Source organism: Achroia grisella, unplaced genomic scaffold, assembly GCF_030625045.1.
Source record: "Achroia grisella isolate CSIRO2021 unplaced genomic scaffold, CSIRO_AGI_Agris_v1 utg157, whole genome shotgun sequence".
Lineage (NCBI taxonomy): Eukaryota > Metazoa > Arthropoda > Insecta > Lepidoptera > Pyralidae > Achroia > Achroia grisella.
This window is the reverse complement of record NW_026712653.1, coordinates 2,025,905-2,050,692: the sequence shown is the minus strand read 5'-3', so window position 1 is coordinate 2,050,692 and position 24,788 is coordinate 2,025,905. Positions and strand designations below refer to the sequence as shown.

The window sequence follows — 24,788 nt, the reverse complement described above, 5'->3', positions numbered from 1 at the left end:
TTGAATGCAAGAATGACTGAATGACAATAAATTATATCAATCACGTACGAGTTTCGATAATTTGACAGTACTTCGGTAAAAAAATCATTAAAATAAAAAAAACCCTGCATTCTGCTTTCGTGATCATTAATGTCAGTGAACGGGATTAAAAAAAAGTAAAAGTTCAAAACTTTTGTAAATATTTCAATAATTAAGTATACAGTTATTAATGTATACACTACGTGTGACCCATAAATTATTTTACTATAATGTGTAAAATCAATTCTATATTTTAATATATTAGTTGTTTATTGTTTGTTAAAATTAATAGGTCTTCTGTGATAACATTTCTACTTTGTTTGTGATATAATTATCTGTTGTTTTGTGTCCAAAGTTTATATTTTAATGTGTGATTTCAAATGAACTCTAGTTTATTTTCATTTTAATAATATTTCACTTTTAAATTACGACACTAAGTTTTATTTTTATATTATTAAATTTATTCTAGAAAATATATCAAAAATGGAACAAAATGATATCGTATCAATTAGTGATAACCAACTTGAGGAATATTTCCCAAATCTACCTTCGGGACCATTAGACAAATTTAGAAAAAATGCATCATTTAATTGGCGTCGAATGAAACTTATCTATGAAAACTTGAATACGATTGAATTAAAAGTAAGTGATATATTTATCTTACTTTTTTAAATAAATGGCACCGAATATGCTAGTGTCACGCTGGCCATCTGTTCAACACAGTTAGCCTATTTGGTGAATTCACCAGCAAATGTCAGTGATTGTTTCCAACTGCTTAGAGATTGTTCCCATCCCATATTGTTTACAATGAGGTCAGTGGACCCCATTACTTATTATCCCCTCCTTCCATAGATTATGTTTTGGTGAAACTAAATTCATCAGATCATTCCTTCTGGGTATTTGATGATATTCAAGATGATCTCCAGAAACACTGTCCATGCTAATTTGTACTCCTTATTTACCTTACCCTTATGTACATATGTTTTTTTTCCGAAAGTCAAGAAGAAAGAAAGAAAAGTAAAGACAAAATGAGCTTACTGTGTAGATAGTTGTGTAGTTATAAGAACTCCATCTTCTATTCGAGAATAGAGGATCATGTAACAAATTGGAGGAGGCTTATACCCACATGGGACCATATTAAGAACATATAAAGAAGCCAAATGAATTAAACTTGAAATATAAATTTAAAATTGTAAAATATGTGGAAAATAAAGCTTAAACAATAAATAATAAAACTCCATTCCGTTTCGATCTATGCCAGATTTATAAATTCATATATTATTTCAAATTTGGAGAAACATTTAAACATAAATTTTATATGTAGTAAAACAATTCAAGTTTGGGACTAATTAAATAGCCCTTGAAACAGAAATGCAGTCTTTACTTTATTTTTTATTTTATGTGATCGTTGCAATTAATTTTTTTTTAAATGGTAAAATAATGAGTGATAAATATCCTTTATTTCAGAATGATATTTGGACATTTATGGAGACCCACCCCTTGTTCAAATATTCAGATGCAACCCCAACCCTCGATGAAGAGAGACATATAACCATCAAGAGAATGTATGCCATCTTCCATGAAGATTTTGCACCATATGAGAAAGTAAGTTTCAGTAAAATTAATTATTCTATTGGCAATAAATAAATACAAAGAGGTAACAATGGGTGGTCTTATAACTAAAATGAAATCTCTTTCAGACAACCTTAAGATGGAGAGAAGTTATGTTAATATAAGTACCTATACATATAAAGTAATAACTAAACTTAGGCTATTTTGAATAAATTCAAAATGCAAACAGTATTGGGTCTGTACTAAACTTGTACTGAATATTTTCTTTAAAATGCCATATGTTTATTTCAGATTATTGATGATCCCAGAAGATTGCAGGCTGAATCCGAAGCTCTGTTTATGTTTGACAGTTCGTTAGCAATCAAGTTATCATTAACGTTTAGATTGTTTTTTAACTCAATACAAGGGAACGGCAGATCTCATCACTTTGATATCTTGGATGATCTCAGAGAGGGAAAGATTGGAGGGTGTTTTGCATTGACAGAGGTCTCGCACGGCTCAAATGCAAAAGGAATGAGAACAACCGCTACATATGTGCCTGAAAAGAAACAGTTTGTGTTGCACACACCAGATTTTGAAGCTGCCAAATTCTGGGTTGGATGTCTTGGTAAGTTTGTTTAGTTATGCCTTCAGTGTGAGATATTTTTAGGATTATTAAGGGTCTGCAATGCTCATGGGAGAGCATGGCTATTTTAAGACTCAGTGGGCTGTGGTAACCATTTACCATCAGATGCTCTGTGGTCCTGCCATTGTGGTGTAATAGAATAGTATTAATACATATAGGTATCTAATTTTGTTTTCTATTTCAAGCATATGAAAAAAAATGCTATGTCACTGTCATATAGAAACAGAATGGAATTTGCATATTGTTATTACGAAAATATATATTTTGTAACATATATTACTACTATTTCTAACATACACATTTGTATAATGTTGTCTATAAGCAATTGCTTCTAAATGTTAGGGGTAGTCCAATCCTAAATTTTTTTTTATTTTAAGGCAAAACAATGTTTGCCGGGAAATCTAGTTATCTATAATAGTTCACGACGGACCACGTAACTGAATAATGTAATAAACCCATTGCTAGTAATGTACCGTGTCAGGTTGACCTCCATGCGGTTCTCACTGTAAACCGTTGTGATAATTTCCTACAATGAGATAACTGAGCTGACTTCATGTTCATCTTAACTACTGGTGCCACGCCAGCGTAAACCGGTAGCGCATACGAGTGCACCATTCCATTGACTTTTTAAGAAATATTTTTTAATATTGACTTATTTTTTTTATACTATAAAATCAAGTTTACAATTGAGTGATGTGTTTAGCATGCATCGCAAGATTTGAATATGTATGTGAACAGGAATATTAAACATGTGCCTAATAAAGGTATTAATATTAATGCTTCTCAAAATGACTAGGCGTAAAATAGTGAATATTAACTTTTGAATCATTTTAATGAGGATGTTACTGTTTGTATGTACGTTTCTATAGGAATTAATACATCATGACAAATTCACTAGGAATTTATCATGGTACATTGCTAGGTACAGCAGTCCACATTCAATTAAAAAAATTAAAAATCAACATCAATTTATTTATGTAGGATGTTTTAGCCGCTTATGAACGTCAAATTTTTGGCCTACCGTTCACTTCAGTATATACAATTAAAAAGAACTAGCTAGCAAGAAAGTCAATTCGTTTTTTTTTTAAGTCAATTTAGCCATTACTCACAATCCCTTTTCCACACAGTCATAATATATTTCTATATGGCTATATATTAATTTTCGTTTCAGGTAAATGTGCCACCCATGCAATCCTATATGCTAAACTGATTTCCAAGGGCAAAGATCATGGTCTCCACACATTCCTTGTGCCAATTCGGGACCCAAAAACGCTGAAGCCATATCCAGGGGTTATAGTCGGTGATATTGGTGAGAAAATCGGACTCAATGGGGTTGATAACGGGTAAATAAACTCTGATTATTATTATTATTAAAGCTTTATTGTCCATATATTACAATTATAACTAATATTTTAAGTTAGGATTAATTTAATTTATTTTCTTCTTTATATATATGGTCCCATGTGGGTAAAAGCCTCCTCCAACTTGTTCCATTTCCCTCTATTTTCAGCCACGCTCATCCAGTGTTCCCCGGCCACTTCTTTAATGTCATCAGACCATCTCTTTCTCTGTCGACCTACTCGCCTTTTTCCTGTCGGTCCCCGCCACTTTGTTAGTTGATAAGTCCACCTTTTGTCTTTGTACCTAGCTACGTGACCTGCCCATTTCCATTTCTGTCTTAGGCCATGTTGAAGTGCATCTTTTATTTTTGTCTTCTCGCGAATGACTGTGTTCCTTATTTTATGTATTCTGCGTAGCTTTAGTACACTTCTCTCCATTGCGTGCTGACAGGACAGGACTTTGTTTTTTAATTTTTCCGTATATACCCATGTTTGGCTTGCATAAGTTAAGCTTGGCAGGATGCAGGTATCCATTATTATCTTTTTCATTTTCAAGTTGTAGTTCCCTTTTAGAAATTCTTTCTGTGCCCAGTATTTCTTCCATGTTACATTTATCCTTCTGTCAATTTCATTTTCGTTACTATTGGGGTCAAACGAAACCATTTTACCCAAATACACATAGTCATCCACATATTCTATTTCTATTCCATCTATTTTGATTGTTTGTTTGTAGCTGTTAGTCATAATTTTTGTTTTTGAAGAATTCATATGAAGACCTATCCTTCTACTCTCTACATCTAAAATATTCAGCATTTTGTTTAAGTCTGTGGCCGTTTCACTAAAAATAGCTATATCGTCTGCGAACCTTAAATGGGTAAGCTTTTTGTTCATTATTGGTATTCCTTTGTTTCCCCAATTAATATTTGTAAAAATTTGCTCCAATACCGCTATGAACAGTTTAGGAGAGAGAGGATCTCCTTGTTTCACACCTTTTTCAATTGGGAATTCTTTACCCAATTTTTCTAATTTGACTCTACTTGTACTTTTGGAGTAAATGTTCTTTATAATGTTTATGTATTTTTCGCTTATGTTATTACTTCTTAATGCTTCCCATATAGATGAATGTATTAAGCTGTCAAATGCTTTGGTATAATCCACAAATGCTATGTATATTGGTTTGTTAAATTCCTTGTATTTTTCGATTATTTGTTCCATAGTATGTATATGATCAATTGTCGAGTAATTTGGCCGAAATCCTGCTTGTTCTATGGGTTGATTTTTATTAATTTCTGGTGCTATTCTGCTAAGAATAATTGACGAGAAGAGTTTGTAAGTTGTTGTTAATAAACTAATGGGCCTGTAATTACCAATGTCAAGTGGGTTCCCTTTTTTGTAGAGTAGTATTATTGTGGATTTGCACCACTGTGTGGGTACTTGTTCCTGTTTTAAGATTAGGTTAAACAGATTGAGAATAAATTGTACTAGCCATTCTGCTCCGATTTTTAAAGCTTCATTGGAGATTCCATCTGGACCTGGACTTTTTTCAGGTTTTAGTTTCTTAATGTGACTCAATAGTTCACTTTCTGTTATGGGATCCCATGTTATTGTAGTTTGGTCATCATTGGACCCAAAATTACTTTTGCTCGCTATGGGTTTTGCTTGTGGAGGTTCTTTGTATAGGTTGGTATAGAATTCCGTTGCCCTTTTCATTATATCTGACCTGTCTCTAACTTCTTTATTGCCATCCTTTAGACATTCAATCCAGGTTTTATGAGTTGCCAATTCTTTAAAAGCTCTTTTTGAGCTGCGGTAAGTTGTCATATTTCTTTCTATAACTGATTTTCTGTATGATTCATAGTCTTTTCTAATTGCTCTGTTACAATTTTTAAACAGCTGCTTTAATTTTTCTTTCCTTTCTTTAGATTTTAATTTACTTTTCAGTAATTTTGTTCTTTCGGAAATGAGATTAAATGTTTCTTCACTAATAATTTTGTCCTTTTTACCATCGCATCTTTTATTTTCACTGAGTATAAGGCTTCTTGAGATTGTTTTTTCTAATTCGTTACTTAGTATTAGTATATTGTCCGAGTTCTCCATAGATTTGTATAACTTTGTTGAGTTCTGTTTTAGGTTTTGTATGTAGCTATTTTTCTCATAAGTGTACTTTAGCATGTTGGGTATGGACTTGAATGTCCTGCGACTAGCTTTGCATGTCTGTATTTTTAGAGAACATCTTACAATTCTGTGGTCAGATGGGAAGTTAAGATTGTTGAGTATCTCTATGTTCGCTACTGATTTTGGGTTGTGACTTAGTATAAAGTCTATTTCATTTTTTGTTTTTTGATCTGGAGATAACCACGTCCACTTTCTTGATTTTTTCTTGATAAAATAAGTGTTCATTATTGATAATTTGTTTTCATATGCAAACTGTATTAAACGTTCTCCTCTCTTATTACGTTTTCCGTATCCATATTTTCCCATTATTATATTTTCGTGCGGCTGTGGATGTCCTATTTTTGCGTTGAAGTCTCCCATAATTATTAAGGTTTTATCAGCTAATTCTTGTGCTGTCTTTAAGTCATTGTAAAATTTGTCCATTTCTTCTTCGCTGGAGCTCTCGGTAGGAGAATAAACTTGAATTAGAGATAGTGGTATGTTGTTCAATTGTAGTTTAAGTAATGCTACTCTCTCGGAGATACCCACAAAATTCACGATGTCCGACTTAAACGATTTCTTTATTAGAAAGCCCACGCCATGTAATCCAATTGTTTCGCCTATATAGCAGAAGATATAGTCTTTGTGTTCCTCTATACGACAACCAATTTTTTTCACTTCTGCGAGGCCTATAATGTCCCAATTTATATGTTTAATCGCATTGTTGAGTTCCAAAAATCTCGATGTTGTAGCAAGTGATCTTACATTGTATGTGCATATTTTTAAGGTTTGTTCTCTTTTTATCCTGTTTAATATATTTCTGTTTTGTTTCTTAGCATTTGTTGGAGGGTGATAGTCTTCTTCCCCCACGGTGACCAGCCGGCTTGGGGTGCAAGTTAATGTTGTTTTATTTGGTGTTAGTAATTCTTTATTGTTTGTGTTCCAGTTGCCGGCATTACTTGTTAGTTTTTTGATGATTCTGATAAGGAATAAGATCTTCCACGTGCCATATAATTTAGTATATTTGGTTTTAGTATTTCTTTTGCAGCATTTACCGATGACATGATGGTTGAGTTTGGACTGCTGTTAGTCAGCTGCTTCTTGGTGTAATTTTTTGTAACTGGTGATTCTGATTTATCTCTTTTCCTCTTCTCACGATTATTTTCATTTGCTTTCTTTACTATCAGCTTGTCGTACTTTAAGTAAGCTATGTTTCCCTTCTTTCTTTCCTCCTCCAGTTTCGGTTGAAGTTCCTTTCTGGTCACGAGTACCTCTCTAGAATAGTCTTCTTTAAGATAGATGCCTTGCGGAAGGTTAGTCTTGTTTTGTTGCACAAGGTGTTTTTTCCATTTTGTTGTAAAGGACACTACTACTGGTCGATTTTTGTTTGAAGGGCGACCAATTCTATATATATTTGCTATCTCTTGGCTTTCCAAATGTATCCCCATATCTACTACTGTTTCTTTTAATTGATCCACTAATTCAGTTTCACTTTGTCCTTCCTCTTTTATACCAAAAAATACTAAATTATTTTTTCTTTTATCCCTTTCCATAAAGTTGATTTTTTCTTCTAACTTTGTAATTCTTGATTTTAGGGTGTTATTTTCCGTTACAAGTGATTTCATCTTCTCATCTAAGGCTTGCATTATATTTTTTGTGACCTCAGTAGATATTACTGTAGCTTGTAGATTAAGTTTCTCCTCTAATTTTGAAAATAGTAAATCCATACTTTTTTCCATATTAATTTTAGTCTATTTTAGCCGTATACGGAGGTAGAAGCTGGCAACACTACGAGTGTCGGTCTATTGCCGTAATGTTGGTAGTATTGATAAGTCTTCTATAATCTATGATCTCTGGTGCTGTGTCACTGTCAAATGTCACTGTTTAGGTTATGTTAACCACAATTGTAGTTCTTATTTTTCTCAATAACACTATTATTACACCGTATTTTTTTATAAATCACAAACTTTTCTGATTTTAGTGCAAAATGATCACTGTTTTATGAGAGTTTGACTGTTTTTTCCACTGATTTTTATTATTAATGGCTGAGCTCACTGACGTACGTGTTTATAGTTAGAAAACCGGAACCGGAACCCGGAAGGGTAATTATATTTATTGGGTTTTGAATTGAAAATAAAAAGAATCAGCTGTAGATTTTTTTAATAAAAAGTAATATAAGTTAAAATCAAAATATCTTTATTCATGTAGGTCTATTACAGACTCTTATGATATGTCAAATCTACCGTCAGTTCGGAATGATATCGAGATGAGAAGAACTGACAAGAAACTCAGCTCGTATTCTTTTAAAATAAATGTTGTTCATGTTTACAATAATACAGATTCATTTTTAAATTCAAATTTGGGAGAATAGAGTGACCACCAGTATATGCTATTGCCCAAGCAAATAGTCTAATAAATGTTCGTAACCCCGACAGATCAGTCACCACAAGCAGCACCCTTTCACAAATACCACTTTGACATGACAATACTTTCTGGTAGTATTACTAGTAGAAAATTTAAACAGGGCTTATATTATGTTCTATGACCACATCTGTCTACTTAACAATTGATATATTTAGCAAATATATTTTTAATATATGTTATGCATAGAAAATAATAAGACCAATACAAACAGATATGTATGTACATAGATGAATACAAATGTGTGTATTATGTGATTAAAATCACTACTCTTGTAGAAATATATAGTAAAACTATTTATAAAGTGATAAATATTTTAATAATAATAGTAGAGACAGTGAAATGACATTTTATAGTTTTTTAATTTTATTTTATAGTTTTTGATTAGAGAATACAAATATAAACTTTTAATATATTAATTTCAAAAGAGTTTCTCAACAAGTACCACTAGAAAATGACTGTATTAAGCATATAATAAGAAATTAAATTATAATTAAAATAATTCAGATAATTGGACTCAGAAAAAATCTTTACAGATTCGTTATATTTAATAACTATCACCTGCCGAAGGAAGCGGCTTTGGACAAATTGGGCGGAGTTGATGATGATGGTGAATACAAAACGCCGATCAGGGATCCTAGCAAACGTTTCGGGGCTGCTATGGGCATATTATCCGGTAAATATTTACTTGTTTGAAAGAAAACTATAAATATAGACTCTGAAGATCCCAAATTATATGGGACAGAAAATAAAACATGGTAATATATTCCTCACATGTAAAAAAGCTAAGTACAAATGTTAGATTAAGGCCGCTGATACACAGTTGGCCAGTCTGGTTGACTGAGTAAGGTTGTTACACCCTACCTCTTTTGGAGAAATCCAATACCATCAGAACGTTAATTGTTTTCGGGTAACCTGACATCTAACCGTCTTTATATCAGCAGCCTAAATACGGAAATGGAATATAATATTACACTAATTAAAATTGTTCTTTAGGTGGTCGTGTCCACATAACAGGAATAATAACAACATACCTACAGAAGGCTATCGTGATCGCAGTCAGATACTCCTGCGTGAGGAAGCAATTCGGACCAGATAACTCCACGGAGGAGCTGCCGGTGATTGAATATCAGCAGCAGGTAATTCTTCTTTTTGAACTTCCCCTTCTATTAGGTTGTTAATAATATATCTTTTTTTAATAATGATATTATTTATTTATTGCCAGAACAAGAAACATATATATACATTTGAATTCGCACACTGTAAAAAAAAAACTATAAAGACCTCATACTACACATTCTGGGCAAAAAGGGCTGATGCTGTGAGCGTAACGTTTACGTACTACTGCACAGCGCTACAGCACATAGTAATATATAAGCTTTTAGAATTAGAATTTAGAATTAATTAATTTATGTAATTTTTATTACAGCAAATCAGACTGCTGCCGTACTTGGCTGCTACATATGCAATGAGAGTGTTCTCCGCCTGGCTAGGGGAGACACACGTCAACATAGTGATCAACAGCGCTATGGGAAGTATGTATTCAATTTGAACTTTATAGTAATAATAGTAAATCTATCTATTTAAGTTTTATAAAAAATATTAACTCTAATAATAAATCATTGTTTTCTTAAACAATTTCCAGCTAGCGACAATCTGGCTGCTCAGCGTGGTATGGAGATGCATGCTCTGTCATCAGCTGTGAAGCCGGCACTGGGCTGGACCGCCCGCGACGGCATACAGAACTGTAGAGAAGCGTGCGGTGGGCACGGATACCTCAAAGGTAAGTTCTTTTTTTTATTATGAAAACAAGTTATATATCTTACAAAACTACAATTTAAATAAATAGAAATATTCCTTACTCATATAAAGAATATTTCTATTTACAGAATGATCGCTTGTTTATAATCTGTCATTGCTAGCTATGGGACCTCTAGGTCCCACTATTAATATATCACTACTTTTAAACCTATCATGCTTCCAGCTTCGGGATTAGGCGATATCCGGAATGACAACGACGCGAACTGCACGTACGAAGGCGAGAACAGCCTCCTCCTGCAGCAGGCCAGCAATTGGCTCCTGAACGTATGGAGACGCCGCGATGAGATCACGGCTGACGACTCGCCGATGGGCACCCTCGGCTTCCTGGAGAACGTGGACCGACTTCTACAGGAGAAGTGTCAGTGGAACACTATTGATGAGATGATTGAACCCAGCAGTGAGTATTTTAATTATCTGTGGCTTTATTTCTGTATCTCATTGGATGTATAGAGTTAGTTTAAGTCATATTGTAATACTACCCTGGAGAGAACCTGGAGATCTGTAGTAGTTCTGTATCTGTAGGTTTCGACCTAGTTCAGACTCCAGACCCACAAGGAATACCTTGAATTTTACTAAAGTAATTATTCTATAACTAGCTGTACCCATGATCTCAGCCGCATGAAGTTTATACACTATTTGTTATTCCGATGTAGGTAAAAGCTATACTATGTAATTTAGTATAATTAGTAATTTAGTAGATATAAGTTATATTACATAGTTTAATTAGTAAAGTTGCGTCTAAATCTGTCCAGTAGTTTTTGAGTGAAAGAATAACAAACATACATACATCTAACCATTCATACATACTCCTAAATTTTCGCGTTTATAATATTAATAAGGTTATTTCTATTGCAGATATAATTCATATGTACAAATGGCTGACTGCATACACCCTAAAGATGACGTACGAGAAAGTCTCCAAACTCAAGGAAGAGGGCAGAGACAACTTCCAGGCTAAGAACGACTCGCAGGCGTATAATGCAGTCACACTGTCTGTTGTTTATGGAGAGGTAAAAACATTGTAATTTGACATTTTGTATTTCTTATTGTACTAGCTTTACCCGCGATTTCATCTGCGTGAGATTTATAGCCTATGTGTTATGATGTATAAGCTATATTATTGTACAGTATCATTAAATTGTATTTAGTAGTTTTTGCGTGAAATATAGCAAACATCCATCCATCTATACTCACAAATTTCCGATTTTCGCTGGTTCGATTCCTCGCACGGTACTGACATTTGTATTCATGAGTATGATTGTTTGTATCGGTTTGGATGTTTTATATGTATATATTTACTAAAAAAAGTCACATGTATTTATATCAGTTATCTAGTACCTATACCCAGCTCTGCTTAACTTGGGACAAAATGGCGCTGTGTAAATTGTACAAGAATATTATTATTGATATCCATACATTGCGGCCACGTTCATTCCTTTTTTATTTATTAGGTCACCAATAAGATTTACACCAACACAGTTACATTGTATATAATACATTATAATCTATTTATTTTACGACATGTACGTGACAAATTTGTGTTTATAATTAACAATTAACAAAACATAAAAAACAACTTAGAATTCTACCTAACAAAAAAGTTCTTCGGCCCGTTTAAATTCTGCTCTTCAACTCTATCTCTATCTATAGGGATATGCAATGTAACATGCTGTAATTGAACCTATAACATATAAATGAGGTGCTTGTCTATCTATCTGTTTTATTTCAGAACCATGTACTAAATCATTTCTACAACACAGTGAAGATATTCGAAGATGTCTCATGCAGGCGTGTTCTACTGAGGCTGGTATCACTGTACGGCGCGTTTATATTGGAAAAACATCTGGCAACATTGTATATTGTAAGTGCAAATTAAATTATTTAATAATATTTAATTTTATGTAGGATGTTTCAGTAGATCATGAATGTCAAGTATTAATAAAAATCCATAAACTGTAGATTAAAAAAAAAACTGTGACTTTCTTGCCTGCAGGGAGGATACTTGTCTGGGCCCCAGGGTCTGCTCCTCCGGGACGGCATCCTGCGGTTGTGTTCCCAGGTTGCGCCCGATGCAGTCGCTCTGGTGGATACTCTGGCCCCTCCGGACTGGTGCCTTAAGTCTGTTCTTGGAAAATCGGATGGAGAGGTAACTGTTTTTCTTATGTAAATAGAATTGTTTGGAAAACCTGACAAGCTAGCGGTCCACCAAATACCGGCCCTAATTTTGAAGACCCTTAGAGGGTTCCCTTAGACCAGGGTAGGCGAACCTTTATGCATCAACATGCCATTTTTTCCAAAAAATATTTAATTTGGTTATTGACGTGCGATCAAATAATTTTGACTTTCTGATTATTTGGAAAATAATAATAATAAATACTATCAAAACTCTTCATAGAGAGTTTTGATAGTATTTATTATAAAGTAAATAAAAGAGGTACATTTGGATTGTTTTCATTACACGCATAAATTAAATTGCTGTAAAATTAGTGTGACTTCTGTTGCTGCAGGTTAGATTACAAATAATTTATGTCAGGCTTGTACCATGTTACTTTTAGCAAAATGCATGCTGAACTGGATCCATCTGTCAACGGTTTCTAACCGAATTTTTAATGTTATTCATCTCTGATAATAGGTAGGTGAAAATATTGTTAAAATAGCTTGAGCCAGCTTCTTCAAACAGTTTTATGATCGACGACGTGCCCAAAATATTGTGTCGCGTGCCATTGGCTCGCCTACCCTGCCTTAGTCCCTTAAAATGTAGATTTATTCTAGAACCCATAATATAAGCTATGGCTTACCGTCGGACTAGATGATGTCTTATGAATTGTTCAGGGTCAAAAAAATATATATAGGTACATAGAAATCACCCAGAGAGATAAATATCTAAGTAATTATATAAGTTCTCTAGTGTCTATAACACAAGCTCTGCTTAGCTTGGTACTAGTTGGCGTTGTGTGAATTGTCTTGAGATACATTATATGTCATTTGTTGCAGGCGTATAAACATATCCAGAGCAGCGTGATGACCTACCCTGGTGCTTTGGAGAGGCCGGAGTGGTGGAAGGACGTTGTCTACTGGCGATCGTACACACCCGCCAAACTCTAAATTGTACATCTACATCTTGTAGCCAATGTCTTGTTTCGTTTCTTTTGTTTTATGTATATATTATGTATTTATAAAAAAAAAATTATTTTTGATGTTATAATCTGTGATCAATGTACTATAATGGTGCTAAGAAAAAAAAATTGTATTTGTCAATGTTAACAGATGTCCTAATTTTGGTCAGAAATCCCTATTTTTAGACCATAATTAAATGTCCATTGCGGGACAGGTTAAATCTAGTTTTTTTTGGATTATGTATATATGAAAAACATTATTTATATATAAATGTCAGCGTCACCAGACGTCCTGATTTTTACCGGACATTCCGATTTTTAGTCGAAATTTAAATAGTTACTTTTAAACTTTCGTGTTTAATATAGATTATTTAAATTATTAACCGGGTCTTAACACGAATACTTTTATGGCAAATAAAGGTATTTACCTCTCTCGATGTTTCGACTAGGTTGCACTAGCCGTGGTCACGAGCTGACTGGAGCAACAGCGATGTCAATGTAGATAGGTGACAGCAGTTTTTCATCTACCGTCACTAGATTGTTTAACGAAAGTTCGCGACACACAGCACTCACGGTATCCATACACTTATTGACTATTGATGCTACTGAACTTTGCTTGAATTTATTTATGACTGGATTCCACGCAGATGATAATTTTAAGCCATCCTCTCTGTTGAAATTGGGATGTTTTTTAATTTCAATCTAGAGAGAGGTAAATACCTTTATTTGCAATAAAATTATTCGTGTTAAGATCCGGTTAATAATTTAAATAACGAAATTTAAATGTCCACCGCAGAGCAGGCTAAATCTAGTTAAATTCTATTTTTTTTTTATTTGTGGATTTCGGATTGTGTGTACATGACACTAATAACCGTTTTAGACCACTATTGTTGTTCCTACTATGTTATATACATACTTTTGTATGTTCCACTTTTATACTCAGTAGATTTCTAAACCCTACTTTGCCTTTAATAAATATGACGCTAGTATATATATTTATACATATAGTTATAAGGATATTGCTCAATTTTATATTAGTGTAATTTTCTTTATCAACACTTTATATTAAATTCTATATACATTAATACCATTTTAATACTCGTAAAAAAAAAATAATACTAGCTGTTCCCGCGACTTCGTCTGCGTGGAATTTAACTTTATATTTCTAAAATAAAAGTAGCCTAAGTTACAGCTTATTACATCAGCTACCTGCCAAAAAAAGTTCCGTGAAAATCGGTCCAGCCATTTCAGAGATTAGCCGGAACAAACAGACAGACAGACAAAAATTGTAAAAAATGATGTTTTGGTGTATGTACCGTATTTATATTCATATGCATGTAGTAAAAAACTATTATGTCAATATTACTAACATACACTCCAATTTTATTTATATGTATAGATGTATAGATAATAATAATAAGCGATGCACCTCGGTTTCACGTTGGTACTATATAGAGGTGACACAAAAAAGGGAGGTAAAATTACGATACAATGCGCTCACTTCATAATAAAAGTGTTCAATTGAGAATCACTATATTCGATTTCTCCACTTTTCCTAAACGTTTGATGTAAACGAACAAACAGACAGAATGTAGGTACTTTGTTTTGTATAATTAGAAAATGTATATTAACATTGATATTATAATGATGCTTATTTCCTATAATTTTATTAGATTTGTTTTACAATTTATTGCTTGTTGGGTATTTGTTATTAATATATACAAGGGAATCTATATATTAGAGAAATATTGTTATACAGGGATTTTATTAATAAATGTTTTATAAAATAAAACGGGTAATTTTTTTCGAAAATACTGATCTTGCTTCTTTTCCTTAGGCTCGCTCGCTCGAATATATCATATAATATATTGTTATGGATCGAGACTAGTTTGGTTTGTTGAACGAATTAATTTGGTTTGTTACCGGTGTTCCCATCATCGGAGAATCTGTCAAATATATAAGTTGAAGAAGTTATTTGGTATCGACCGGATTTGAACAGACTACTTATTAACCGCTTTTTAAATTGAAATAATCTTTATTTAAATAAACTTAATATATAAGCACTTTTGAATAGTCACATTTTTTATTCTACCACTCATTCGGAACGCAGACTCATCACAAGAAGAATGAGCAAGAAACTTGCGTGTTGCTCTTTTAACTAAATGTTGTTCTAAGTAAATAAACATTAACAAGGATTAGGCATGCTACAATCAACATAGAAACGTCACTCAATCTTTGTTTAGTCAGATAACATTGTCAGCGCTATGAATTTCAAGTTAGATTTTCTTCTACAAAAAATACATTATAGTTACCCAATTATCTCTAATTGAAAATAAATCAGTCTGAATACCTAATTTGAAAGAGATGTATGTCTGTACATAATAAATAAAGAACACTAATTTCGTATCCCGGTTTTGCTTTAACAAAACGCGCTAACAAAATCGAATCTACATTTATAATGAGACCCGTCAGTTACTGTTCTAATGCAGTGTTTCTCAAACTTAATACCTTTAGCCTTATTTATATAAATAGAATAGAATCCAATCTTTATACGAACTTAATATTTCAACAATATTTTTATTCTACTGCTATATTCTGAATGCATATATAGGCGAGAACAGTAACGACGTTAGGGTAGGGCTCGTATCCGTCAGGCAGGAGTTGGCCTTCAGCCGCTCCATAAGTCCTTCCGCGGGTTTGGAGTGCCATCTGCACTCGCCCCCTAACGTCTGGTGAAGCTGTAAAGGCCAGCTACGGCCAACAGCATAGAGTAGTCCGAAAAAAAAGTTAGGGTAGGGCGCGGTTGGGCGACCGCCCAGTGCAATTTTGGCAAAAAGATTTGGCAAGTAACTTCGTTATAGATCACAATCAAGAAATAAATCTGCAAAATGAAAATCTTTAAAAAAAATAGGTGTCTATATATAAATATTTGCTTACCTCGATGATATAATCGTATTTGCCTGCCTATAAAGTAAGCACTTTAAATTATTTTTTGTTTGCTTGTGCGAATCCAAATCGTGCTTGGCCAGTTTTTTCGAATGGGTTTGCAGGTGCGACTAAAATAAGGGGGAGGGGGGCGCCGTATGAATCTCGCCCAGGGTGCTGGTAGAGCTAAAACCGGCACTGGGCGAGCAAAATGGTTAAGAATCTTGGCCCACCCAATCCACACTTTGAGAAACACTGGTAATCGAATCGAAACATGGTATTAGTAGATAGATGCATAAATGTTCATAGTCAATGTTTTAGAAGTTACTAATAGTTGTTTTTATATTATTGATGATCAAACAAGTGATACCTACACGGAGTAACTTTGTAGATGTGTACTAAAATCTAGAATCTAATATTCAAACTAGAAGTAATATATTTAAGTTTCGAACTAAAATCGTAATATGGCGATGTTGATAATAATTATGTTTAGTGTTTTAACTATTGGAGTGTAAGTATAATAATGTTCTATTTTCTATATTCAAGTCACTCAGAGAGCGATGGAGAGGGCTATGGTCGGAGTTTTTTTTTATGGATAATAATGGAATGGTGCACCTGGCTGCGCTAACGGTTTACACTGACGGTGCACCAGTGGAGAATAATAGGATGAGCAGTCAAGTCAGTTAGTCCATCTTGCCAAAAGCCAATTTATCAGGAAGGTTTCCAGTAGGAACCACGTCATCCTGACATGGTGCATTATCAGAAATGTGGTTATTAATCCACGTTACTAACAATCCCCTTCACCTCTAAAATATATTTACAGCACTAATGCAAACATGGTCCCCATACTGAAGGGTATTCAGAGAAACAAAGACCTCCAGTTGGTCCTGATCGACGTGCTTAAAGACTCACTCCAGCAGGAAGACGTCAAATGCATCGCAGTTATATGTGACGCAGTGTACTTGAACGTGTTTGATGGTGCATTTTATAAGAGAATGTATGATATGCCTATAGTAATGGTCAGTATACGTGGGGAAGGTAGGTACACTTTCCATTAAAAATGTCAGAAGCTATACTTTCAAAAATAACTTGATACATTGACTTCATCGTATTTACATTTCATTCAGTTATTAAAGAGCTCGAAGTTTAATACATATATAACTATCTTTTATTAACTAGCTCTTGCCCGCAACTACGCTCACGTTAATTTATACCTTTATGGGTGGAATTTATCAAAATTCTTTCTTAGGGGATGCCTACATCATATCCTCTACCTGCATGCCAAATTTCAGCCCGATCCGTCCAGTGGTTTGGGCTGTGCGTTCATAGATCACTATGTCAGTCAGTTATCTTTGAGTTATATATATTTAGATTAAAGGAGCCAACAGAATATCAGCGCTGCAGATTTATCTGTAGCTTTATACTGATTTGCATTGTTGTCTTTTCACCTTAAAATTTTATCATAATTGTATAATTATAAGTGTATTTCAATTCTGATGCTCCATTTGTGTTACAATTACAAGAAGTGGAACCAAATTTTCATTACTCAACAGAAACATTTTCTAGATCGTGGTGGAAGAGTATGAAGACTTGCTTTCTCCGAATTTTGATACCTTAGAGTCTTTGAGAGAAGCGAGGAAAGAGGGATGTGATCCATACGTTATTCTTCTGGCAAATGGTCTGCAGACGTCAAGATTGCTGAGGTTTGGTGACAGGCGAGTATCTATATCTTAGAAAATCCTTTCATTGTTTCCCGCCATTTATGTTGTCAAGAATGTAGATGCTGTACTGAATTATGACGTAATATCAATGTTTTGGTGTTTACTTTTGATATTTCTATAAGAACAGAATCTATTGTCGTTTATGAATGAATGAATGAAACTCTTTATTGTTCCTCTCAGAGAAAATACAATTATGTATAAAATGATAAAAAATTCAAACAAGACAAAGAGGTAACAATGGGAGGTCTTATTGCTAAAAAGCGATCTCTTCCATTTATTGCAGTGGCCAAGCAGCCTGTAAACTATGGTTCTGTTGAAGTGTTGTTTTTAGCAGTGAAATTACGGGTACAGAGGCTGATGTCCTCCTGAATGGCAACGCATGAAGATACCAGGGCCGTTCCTTGATGACGATACTATCCGTGCTATTCATTTTTTTTTGTCAGATTCTTTGTAATTTCAGATATATGACATCAAGATAGACATTGAATAAAAAGTGTATTTTTTGTTGTGGAAATAACACTGAATTACTGTCCCTACTAATTTCTTTTACAGATACAGAATCTTAGACACAAGAGCGAAGTATGTAATGCTGCACGACTACCGTTTGTTCCACAGCGATCTTCACTACCTATGGAAGAGGATTGTAAACGTCATTTTTCTTCGTTACCACAACAAAATCACTGGCATCCTAAAGAGCAAAGCCTGGTTTGACCTCTCCACCGTTCCTTTCCCTAATCCGATAAAGAAAATATTCGTGTCCAGGAGGGTAGATATATGGAGGAATGGCAGATTCCATTACAACAGGACGTTGTTCGCAGACAAAACTAGTAATCTCAACGGGGAGGTGCTTGACGTGGTTTATCTAGACCATGTACCATCAGTTGTGGTGACCAAGTCGAACGATTCTGACAAGGTTGGGGGAGTTGAAATTGAAGTAAGATATTACCATAAACTGGATTTACCTCTGTACCTTTAACTCTTATATGATTAGATTATAATAATAATAACCCTGGACAATTGTTCAGGATTACATTAAATCAAGCAGAGCTTGTGCTATGAGTACTAGACATTTGATGACTGAGAACCATATTTGTTCAGCAGTTTAGCCCTTTACTTCGGTTGGTCGCGGGTTGAATTCTTCGCATGATGCAGACATTTGTATTCATGAGTACGACTGTTCGGTCTGAGTATTTTCTATGTACAATTAATCTCTGTTTGCTATGGTTGACTGAGAGAAAATGCATTATGGTATTAAGGTAGATAATCTCTCCATGTAAAGATGCAATTCTGCACTTATATCTGTAGATTGTAAATTATTTCAGATTCTGAACACACTATCCGAAAAAATGAACTTTGTACCAAAATTGTACCAGCCCATCAACGCAGACCTCCACAAATGGGGCACGAAGCTACCCAACGGGTCGTTCTCGGGGCTTCTAGGTGAAATGCTGAATGGCAATGCTGATCTAGCGCTGGGCAACCTCCAATACAACCCGTATCACTTGGAGCTGACTGATCTGAGTATTCCATACACTTCGCAATGCTGGACCTTCATCACCCCTGAGGCCCTGACAGATAATTCTTGGAAAACTCTGATACTGCCATTCACGTAAGGATAAATGTACCTACGAGTACCAATTTTTTAATAAGGGATGATAATGGAATGTTGCACTGGCGGGGCACCTTACTAGAATGAGAAGATGAAAGCTGATGAGGTCAGGTCAGTTAGCCCATCGTGGTAAATTCAACGGGAATTTAACATGATGGTTTCCAGGGGGAACCGCGTGGAGGTCAACCTGACATGGCACATTGCTAGTAATGAAGTTATTAATCCATATTACTAACAATCCCCACTTAGATTGTGGAATGAACTACCTGCCGAGGTTTTCTCGCGAGACTACAGCATTTTTTCAAGAGTATATCTTAAGGGTCGGCAACGCGCACGTGACTCACCTTGTATTTCAGGCGTCCATAAGCTACGGTAATTATTTGCCATCTGATAGGTCATATAATACTAATAATATCTCAGGACAATTCACACAGCGCCATCTAGTCCCAAGATCCGCAGAGCTTGTATTATGGGCACTAGACAACTGATATAAATACATGAATACATTTTTTTTAATAAATACATTTTATATATAGAACACACTTTGTATCGGACAAACAATCATAATCATATAAATACCGTGCGAGGAATCGAACCCGCGACCAAAATAGTAAAGCAGTATGCTAAACCACATGACCACCAAAGCTGTCAAATGCATGTCTATTGTATGTTTGTTTGTCATATGCTTGTTTACCGCCATCGTAGTAGAAAATATATATAAATTTGAGCAAAGCAGTATTAGACGGTCGTGAATTAATATCTGGCCGATATAAAAAACCTAAATAGCGTGAAAGCGTAGCAAACAAATGCCATACACGTCTATAGCATCTGCTACGTGATGGCTCATCAGAGACAGCCACCATTGCGTTCAACCATACCATATGGATCTTACCAGACGGCCCCCCACGCAGCCACCAGCCCGGATGGTGGAACGAACAGATATTTAATTGTCACGCACAGTTTTGTAGTCTCTTTAGAAATGGTCCATAGACTGATAGACTGATTACCTTTTACTTTTATTAGTTATAAATAAAAAGTTAATTTGGTAATACATACACTGAGCTACAATGAAAATAGGGGAATAGAATAGAATAGAAAATCGTTTATTCAAATAAACTTAATTCAAGCACTTTTTAATAGTCACCAATTTTTTTTTTAAATCTACCGCTTATTCGGAAGGCTGTCTCATCACAAGAAGAATAAGCAAGAAACTTGTGTGTTGCTCTTTTAAACAATATTTGTAAGTTCACATTTTACAAGTCGAAACGTGTGAATACAAACTACCAACCAGCACTAATTTATTTAGGCACAAATATAAAAACACAATAAGATTAAATCAGTCGTAGTGATAAGAATATCGGGTTACTCTCTGAAAGACCTCATGTCGTGTCTACAGCCACCTTGGGAACTGTTAAAATCTAAATCTAATTTAAAATTTATTCATGCAGATTTATTACTGTCTTATATACATTCCTATTTATATAACACTAGCTGTTCCCCGCAACTTCGTCTACATCACACTTACTTGATATTTATTTCGCCCAATTTTCAGAATATCTTTTTAAATATATATAGTCTATGTGTATAAGCTATATTACCTACTGTGAAGTTTCATTAAAATCCGTGTAGTAGTTTTTACGCAAAAGAGTTATAAATTCATACTCACAAATTTCTCGTTTATAATTGTTTCACATCTGTTTGGACAAATAAATAATATATATAAGTGTATACATACATAACATTTGCTTTCTTTCAGTTTGTATATGTGGATAGCTGTGTTATTAGTTTTGTTAATTACTGGCACTATATTCTACGGACTGGCGAGATATTATATGAACCTACAAGAGTATAAGAAGTACAACAGGCTAGGAAACGACCAAAATATTGCCAGCGACGATACAAATGGTAAACTGTTTAATATTTATTAACAGAAAATACTGAGTGACCTATTAGAACCGCCAAGCACCTTGCTTGTTGAATAACATAGGCTACATTTATTTTAGAAATTTTATACATATTTATATCTTAATTCCGCGCGGGCGAAGACGCGGATAACTGCTAGTCTTCAATAAAATGCATGTTTGCTACCATCGTAGTATAAAAAAAATCAAGTGGTCGATCAACACAACAACAACAAACAACAGTTGTTGTTGTAGTTCATTTTACATTGATACAAAAACATCAAAAATTTAAGATATAGATAACTAAGAGATAACAAAAAAGCTTATCTGAACTGTTATAAAGTTAGTAGGCTGATGTGAGTTATTACTGGAAGTAAACGAAGTGAATCATCAAAATCAGTCCGTTAACGACTGTGTCGTATAGATATAATAGATACGTATCTATCTATCTATATATATCTACAAGAAAATAGAATCGTTTTAATATTTGCGTATTATGGGTAACCCGTGTAATATTTAGTTCTAAAAGGAAGATGTTTATAAAACAAGTAAATATCCTAGAATATACATATAATACTACGCTATTCTATTCCGATAATAAAAAAAGGAAACTATGAGTAGCAGAGAACTGACCTTACAAAATAACAAACATATATTATTTTTATGTAAAAACATACAACCAATACCAATACAGTCATCTCTGTGAATACAAACGTATGTATTGTATGTAGATTCGAACCCGCGACTATGGGATGTGTTATAATATACTGCTTCACTTCATGAACGTGATACGTTCATGTCAATGACCACAGTGCAAAGCAGTGAGTCAAGTTTGCTTTTGCAGATGCGAAACCAGTCGGGCTGTATCTGTTTGGACAAATAATTAACAGCATCCTGTATACATACGGAATGCTTCTCGTGGTGTCTTTACCGAAACTGCCTACCGGTTGGTCCATACGGTTACTGACTGGATGGTATTGGCTTTACTGCATACTCCTCGTAGTCTCATACCGAGCCAGCATGACCGCCATTTTGGCAAACCCAGCGCCTAGAGTTACCATAGACACGTTAAAAGAACTCGTGGACAGCAAGGTAACATGTGGTGGATGGGGCACAGAGACTAAGAGGTTCTTTGAAGAGTCCACTGATGAAATACAAACAATAGGAAATAGATTCGAAGTGATTAACGACCCTTTTGAGGCAGCTAATAAAGTCTCAAGGGGCGTTTACGCTTACTACGACAATGAAGATTTTCTCAAATACATTAGCGTTAAACGAAAGAATAGCTTGATAAACGTGGAGAGGGATTCGTTTAATGATACAATGAATATTACAGACGTTGAAGTTGCTAGCAGTGATTCGGAAAGGAATTTACATATAATGTCCGATTGTGTTGTAAACATACCTATATCTATAGGTTTCCATAAGAATTCCCCATTGAAACCTTTAGCTGATATATATTTGAGGAGAATCGTCGAAGTAGGTTTAGTAGAGAAATGGCTGAACGATGCAATGTATCCGATAAAATCCCTCCAATTAAATGAGGAGGAAATTAAAGCTCTTATGAATTTGAGGAAACTATATGGCGCTTTTATAGCATTAGCTGCTGGTTACTTTTTGAGTTGTATATGCCTAATTGGCGAAGTAATTCATTGGAATTGTGTTGTTAAAAGGGATCCATACTTCGACAAATATGCAATGGATATTTACTATATGAAGAAAAATAAAAAACAATAATCTATTTTAGGATATTGTATTCAAATTACTTACAACACACTATCTAGTATTAATTTAATTCTGTAATAAATATCTAGTCATTCAGTCATTTATTTTAAGTGTATTTTTTGTCTTAAACATTATCTGTAAATCAAAATTAAGTGAATCAATAAATCATATTAAAATAATTATAACTATTTTTTTATAATCTAACAATACATAATTATTAATTATACACATTTCAATATGATTAAAATATCATTAAAAATTTTGTATTTTCTATAATTTGTCAAGTTTTCATCAAGACATCTGTGCTGGATTGTGTGAGGTTGGTTGAGCTCCCTCGGGGGCATTTTCCACTATCCAAGGATGTTGCAAGACATGCGTTAATGGCAATCTCTGTTCCGGATTTATAACTAGTAACTTGCCCATCAAATCCTTTGCTTTATCTGAAACATATTCTGGATATTTTATAATTACATATCTTATTTTTCTATAAGTTTGGTGTGTGTCTTTAGCATCAAATGGAGGCAGACCAACAAGTAATTCATAGCAAAGCACACCCAGGCACCATATATCAACGGCATAACTATGTGGTTTTCCATCTATCATTTCTGGAGACAAATAATCTAGTGTTCCACACAATGTCATCCTTCGGGAAGACGGAGAGTGGACTGACCAACCAAAATCAGCAATCTTTAGCTCCCAATTATGGCCGATTAGCAAATTTTCAGGCTTAATATCTCTATGTATGACTTTCTTTGTGTGGCAATACATCAGTGCTTTAGTTAGGTCTCTAATATAAATAGCTGCAGTTCTTTCATCGAAACGCCCGCGTTCCTTCAACAGTTTATAGAGAGCACCGTGTTTGGCGTACTCGAGGATCAGATATATGCGTTTCTCGTCATGGAAGTAACCGTACATGCGCAGTATGTTGGGGTGGCGGAGACGACACTGGATTTCCACCTCGCGTCGCACCTGATGCTCGATTTCGGAATCTAGTATTTGGCTTTTGAATAGCACCTTTAACGCGACGACGTAGTGCGATTCCTTCTCTCGTGCTAAGTAAACATTGCCAAATTTCCCCTTACCGAGCGGTCTGCCGAGATCGAAATCAGATATGGTCCACGATTTTTTCTTATCATCCTTTTTGTTAGGGTCTGCCTTGCTACACGTGGACTCCTTCATATCATTTATATTTAATTTCATGTTACTTTGTAGTGGACGACTAACTGGTACGGCTGGCACTTTAAAACTGTCCATGGCCATTTTTTGCGTGTTCCCGGAGCACTTACAAACAAAACGGACATCGTTCAATGGGCGATTTTCTTTACAGTTACATTTATTTACAGACATGATTTATCAAATATCGTACTTATTTTCTTCCACATGAAACCGTTCAAAACATTTGATTAAAAAGTTTTGAATTATATTGATATACAGTAAAAGTAACGTACTTTACAGTCAAAACCACAAATAATGAAGGAACCTGACAGTTTACCGTCAGTCCAGCTGTCCGATTATCATTCATTTGTCAATATATTAATTCCTTCTATTTTCGAAATTCGATTTGCAGGTAAATTTTCATGATTTGCAATGTGAAACGAAACGTCTAATACATATTCGCAAACTTTTGTAGATTTCAAATAAAAGTTGTTAGTATTGCGGTATATGTATAATGAAGTCACGAGATTATAAATATATGATAATTATTTTTATGGTGTTGTATTAGTCAAGATATAATAGCAATAATTTTCAGTCAATCGTTAGTTTTAAGTTGAATTGAAGTTGCGAATCACACAACTTGGTTGGTAAGATTGTAACAGAATTATATAATGAAACATTAAAA

General features: G+C 34.3%; 4 protein-coding genes across 5 annotated transcripts; 2 read left to right on the top strand and 2 right to left on the bottom strand.

Annotated features, from left to right (window-relative positions):
* Window positions 1-61: 61 nt before the first annotated feature.
* LOC131841047 (peroxisomal acyl-coenzyme A oxidase 3) lies at window positions 62-13,117 on the top strand. Of its 2 annotated transcripts, none has more exons than XM_059189282.1 (14): window positions 62-155; window positions 488-660; window positions 1,486-1,623; window positions 1,882-2,197; window positions 3,387-3,558; window positions 8,667-8,806; window positions 9,127-9,269; window positions 9,560-9,665; window positions 9,776-9,913; window positions 10,115-10,348; window positions 10,807-10,961; window positions 11,681-11,812; window positions 11,945-12,097; window positions 12,946-13,117. In XM_059189282.1, the coding sequence occupies exons 2-14, from the start codon at window positions 502-504 to the stop codon at window positions 13,054-13,056; spliced, it is 2,097 nt and encodes a 698-aa protein (XP_059045265.1). In that variant the 5' UTR covers window positions 62-155; window positions 488-501; the 3' UTR covers window positions 13,057-13,117. The 2 variants fall into 2 exon arrangements, with proteins under 2 accessions (XP_059045265.1, XP_059045266.1); XM_059189283.1 differs by lacking the exon at window positions 62-155 and adding an exon at window positions 166-252.
* LOC131841050 (uncharacterized) lies at window positions 6,620-7,758 on the bottom strand. Its single transcript, XM_059189286.1, has one exon. The coding sequence runs from the start codon at window positions 7,446-7,448 to the stop codon at window positions 6,672-6,674; it is 777 nt and encodes a 258-aa protein (XP_059045269.1). The 5' UTR covers window positions 7,449-7,758; the 3' UTR covers window positions 6,620-6,671.
* Window positions 13,118-16,552: 3,435 nt separating the features above from the next.
* LOC131841048 (glutamate receptor ionotropic, kainate glr-3) lies at window positions 16,553-22,980 on the top strand. The gene is made up of 7 exons (XM_059189284.1): window positions 16,553-16,583; window positions 16,797-17,011; window positions 17,559-17,707; window positions 18,266-18,647; window positions 19,036-19,322; window positions 21,079-21,227; window positions 22,068-22,980. Exons 1-7 carry the CDS (start codon window positions 16,553-16,555, stop codon window positions 22,958-22,960), a joined length of 2,106 nt encoding a protein of 701 aa, XP_059045267.1. The 3' UTR covers window positions 22,961-22,980.
* Window positions 22,981-23,148: 168 nt separating this feature from the next.
* LOC131841049 (aurora kinase C-like) lies at window positions 23,149-24,400 on the bottom strand. The gene has a single exon (XM_059189285.1). The coding sequence runs from the start codon at window positions 24,293-24,295 to the stop codon at window positions 23,240-23,242; it is 1,056 nt and encodes a 351-aa protein (XP_059045268.1). The 5' UTR covers window positions 24,296-24,400; the 3' UTR covers window positions 23,149-23,239.
* Between the last annotated feature and the right edge of the window lie 388 nt (window positions 24,401-24,788).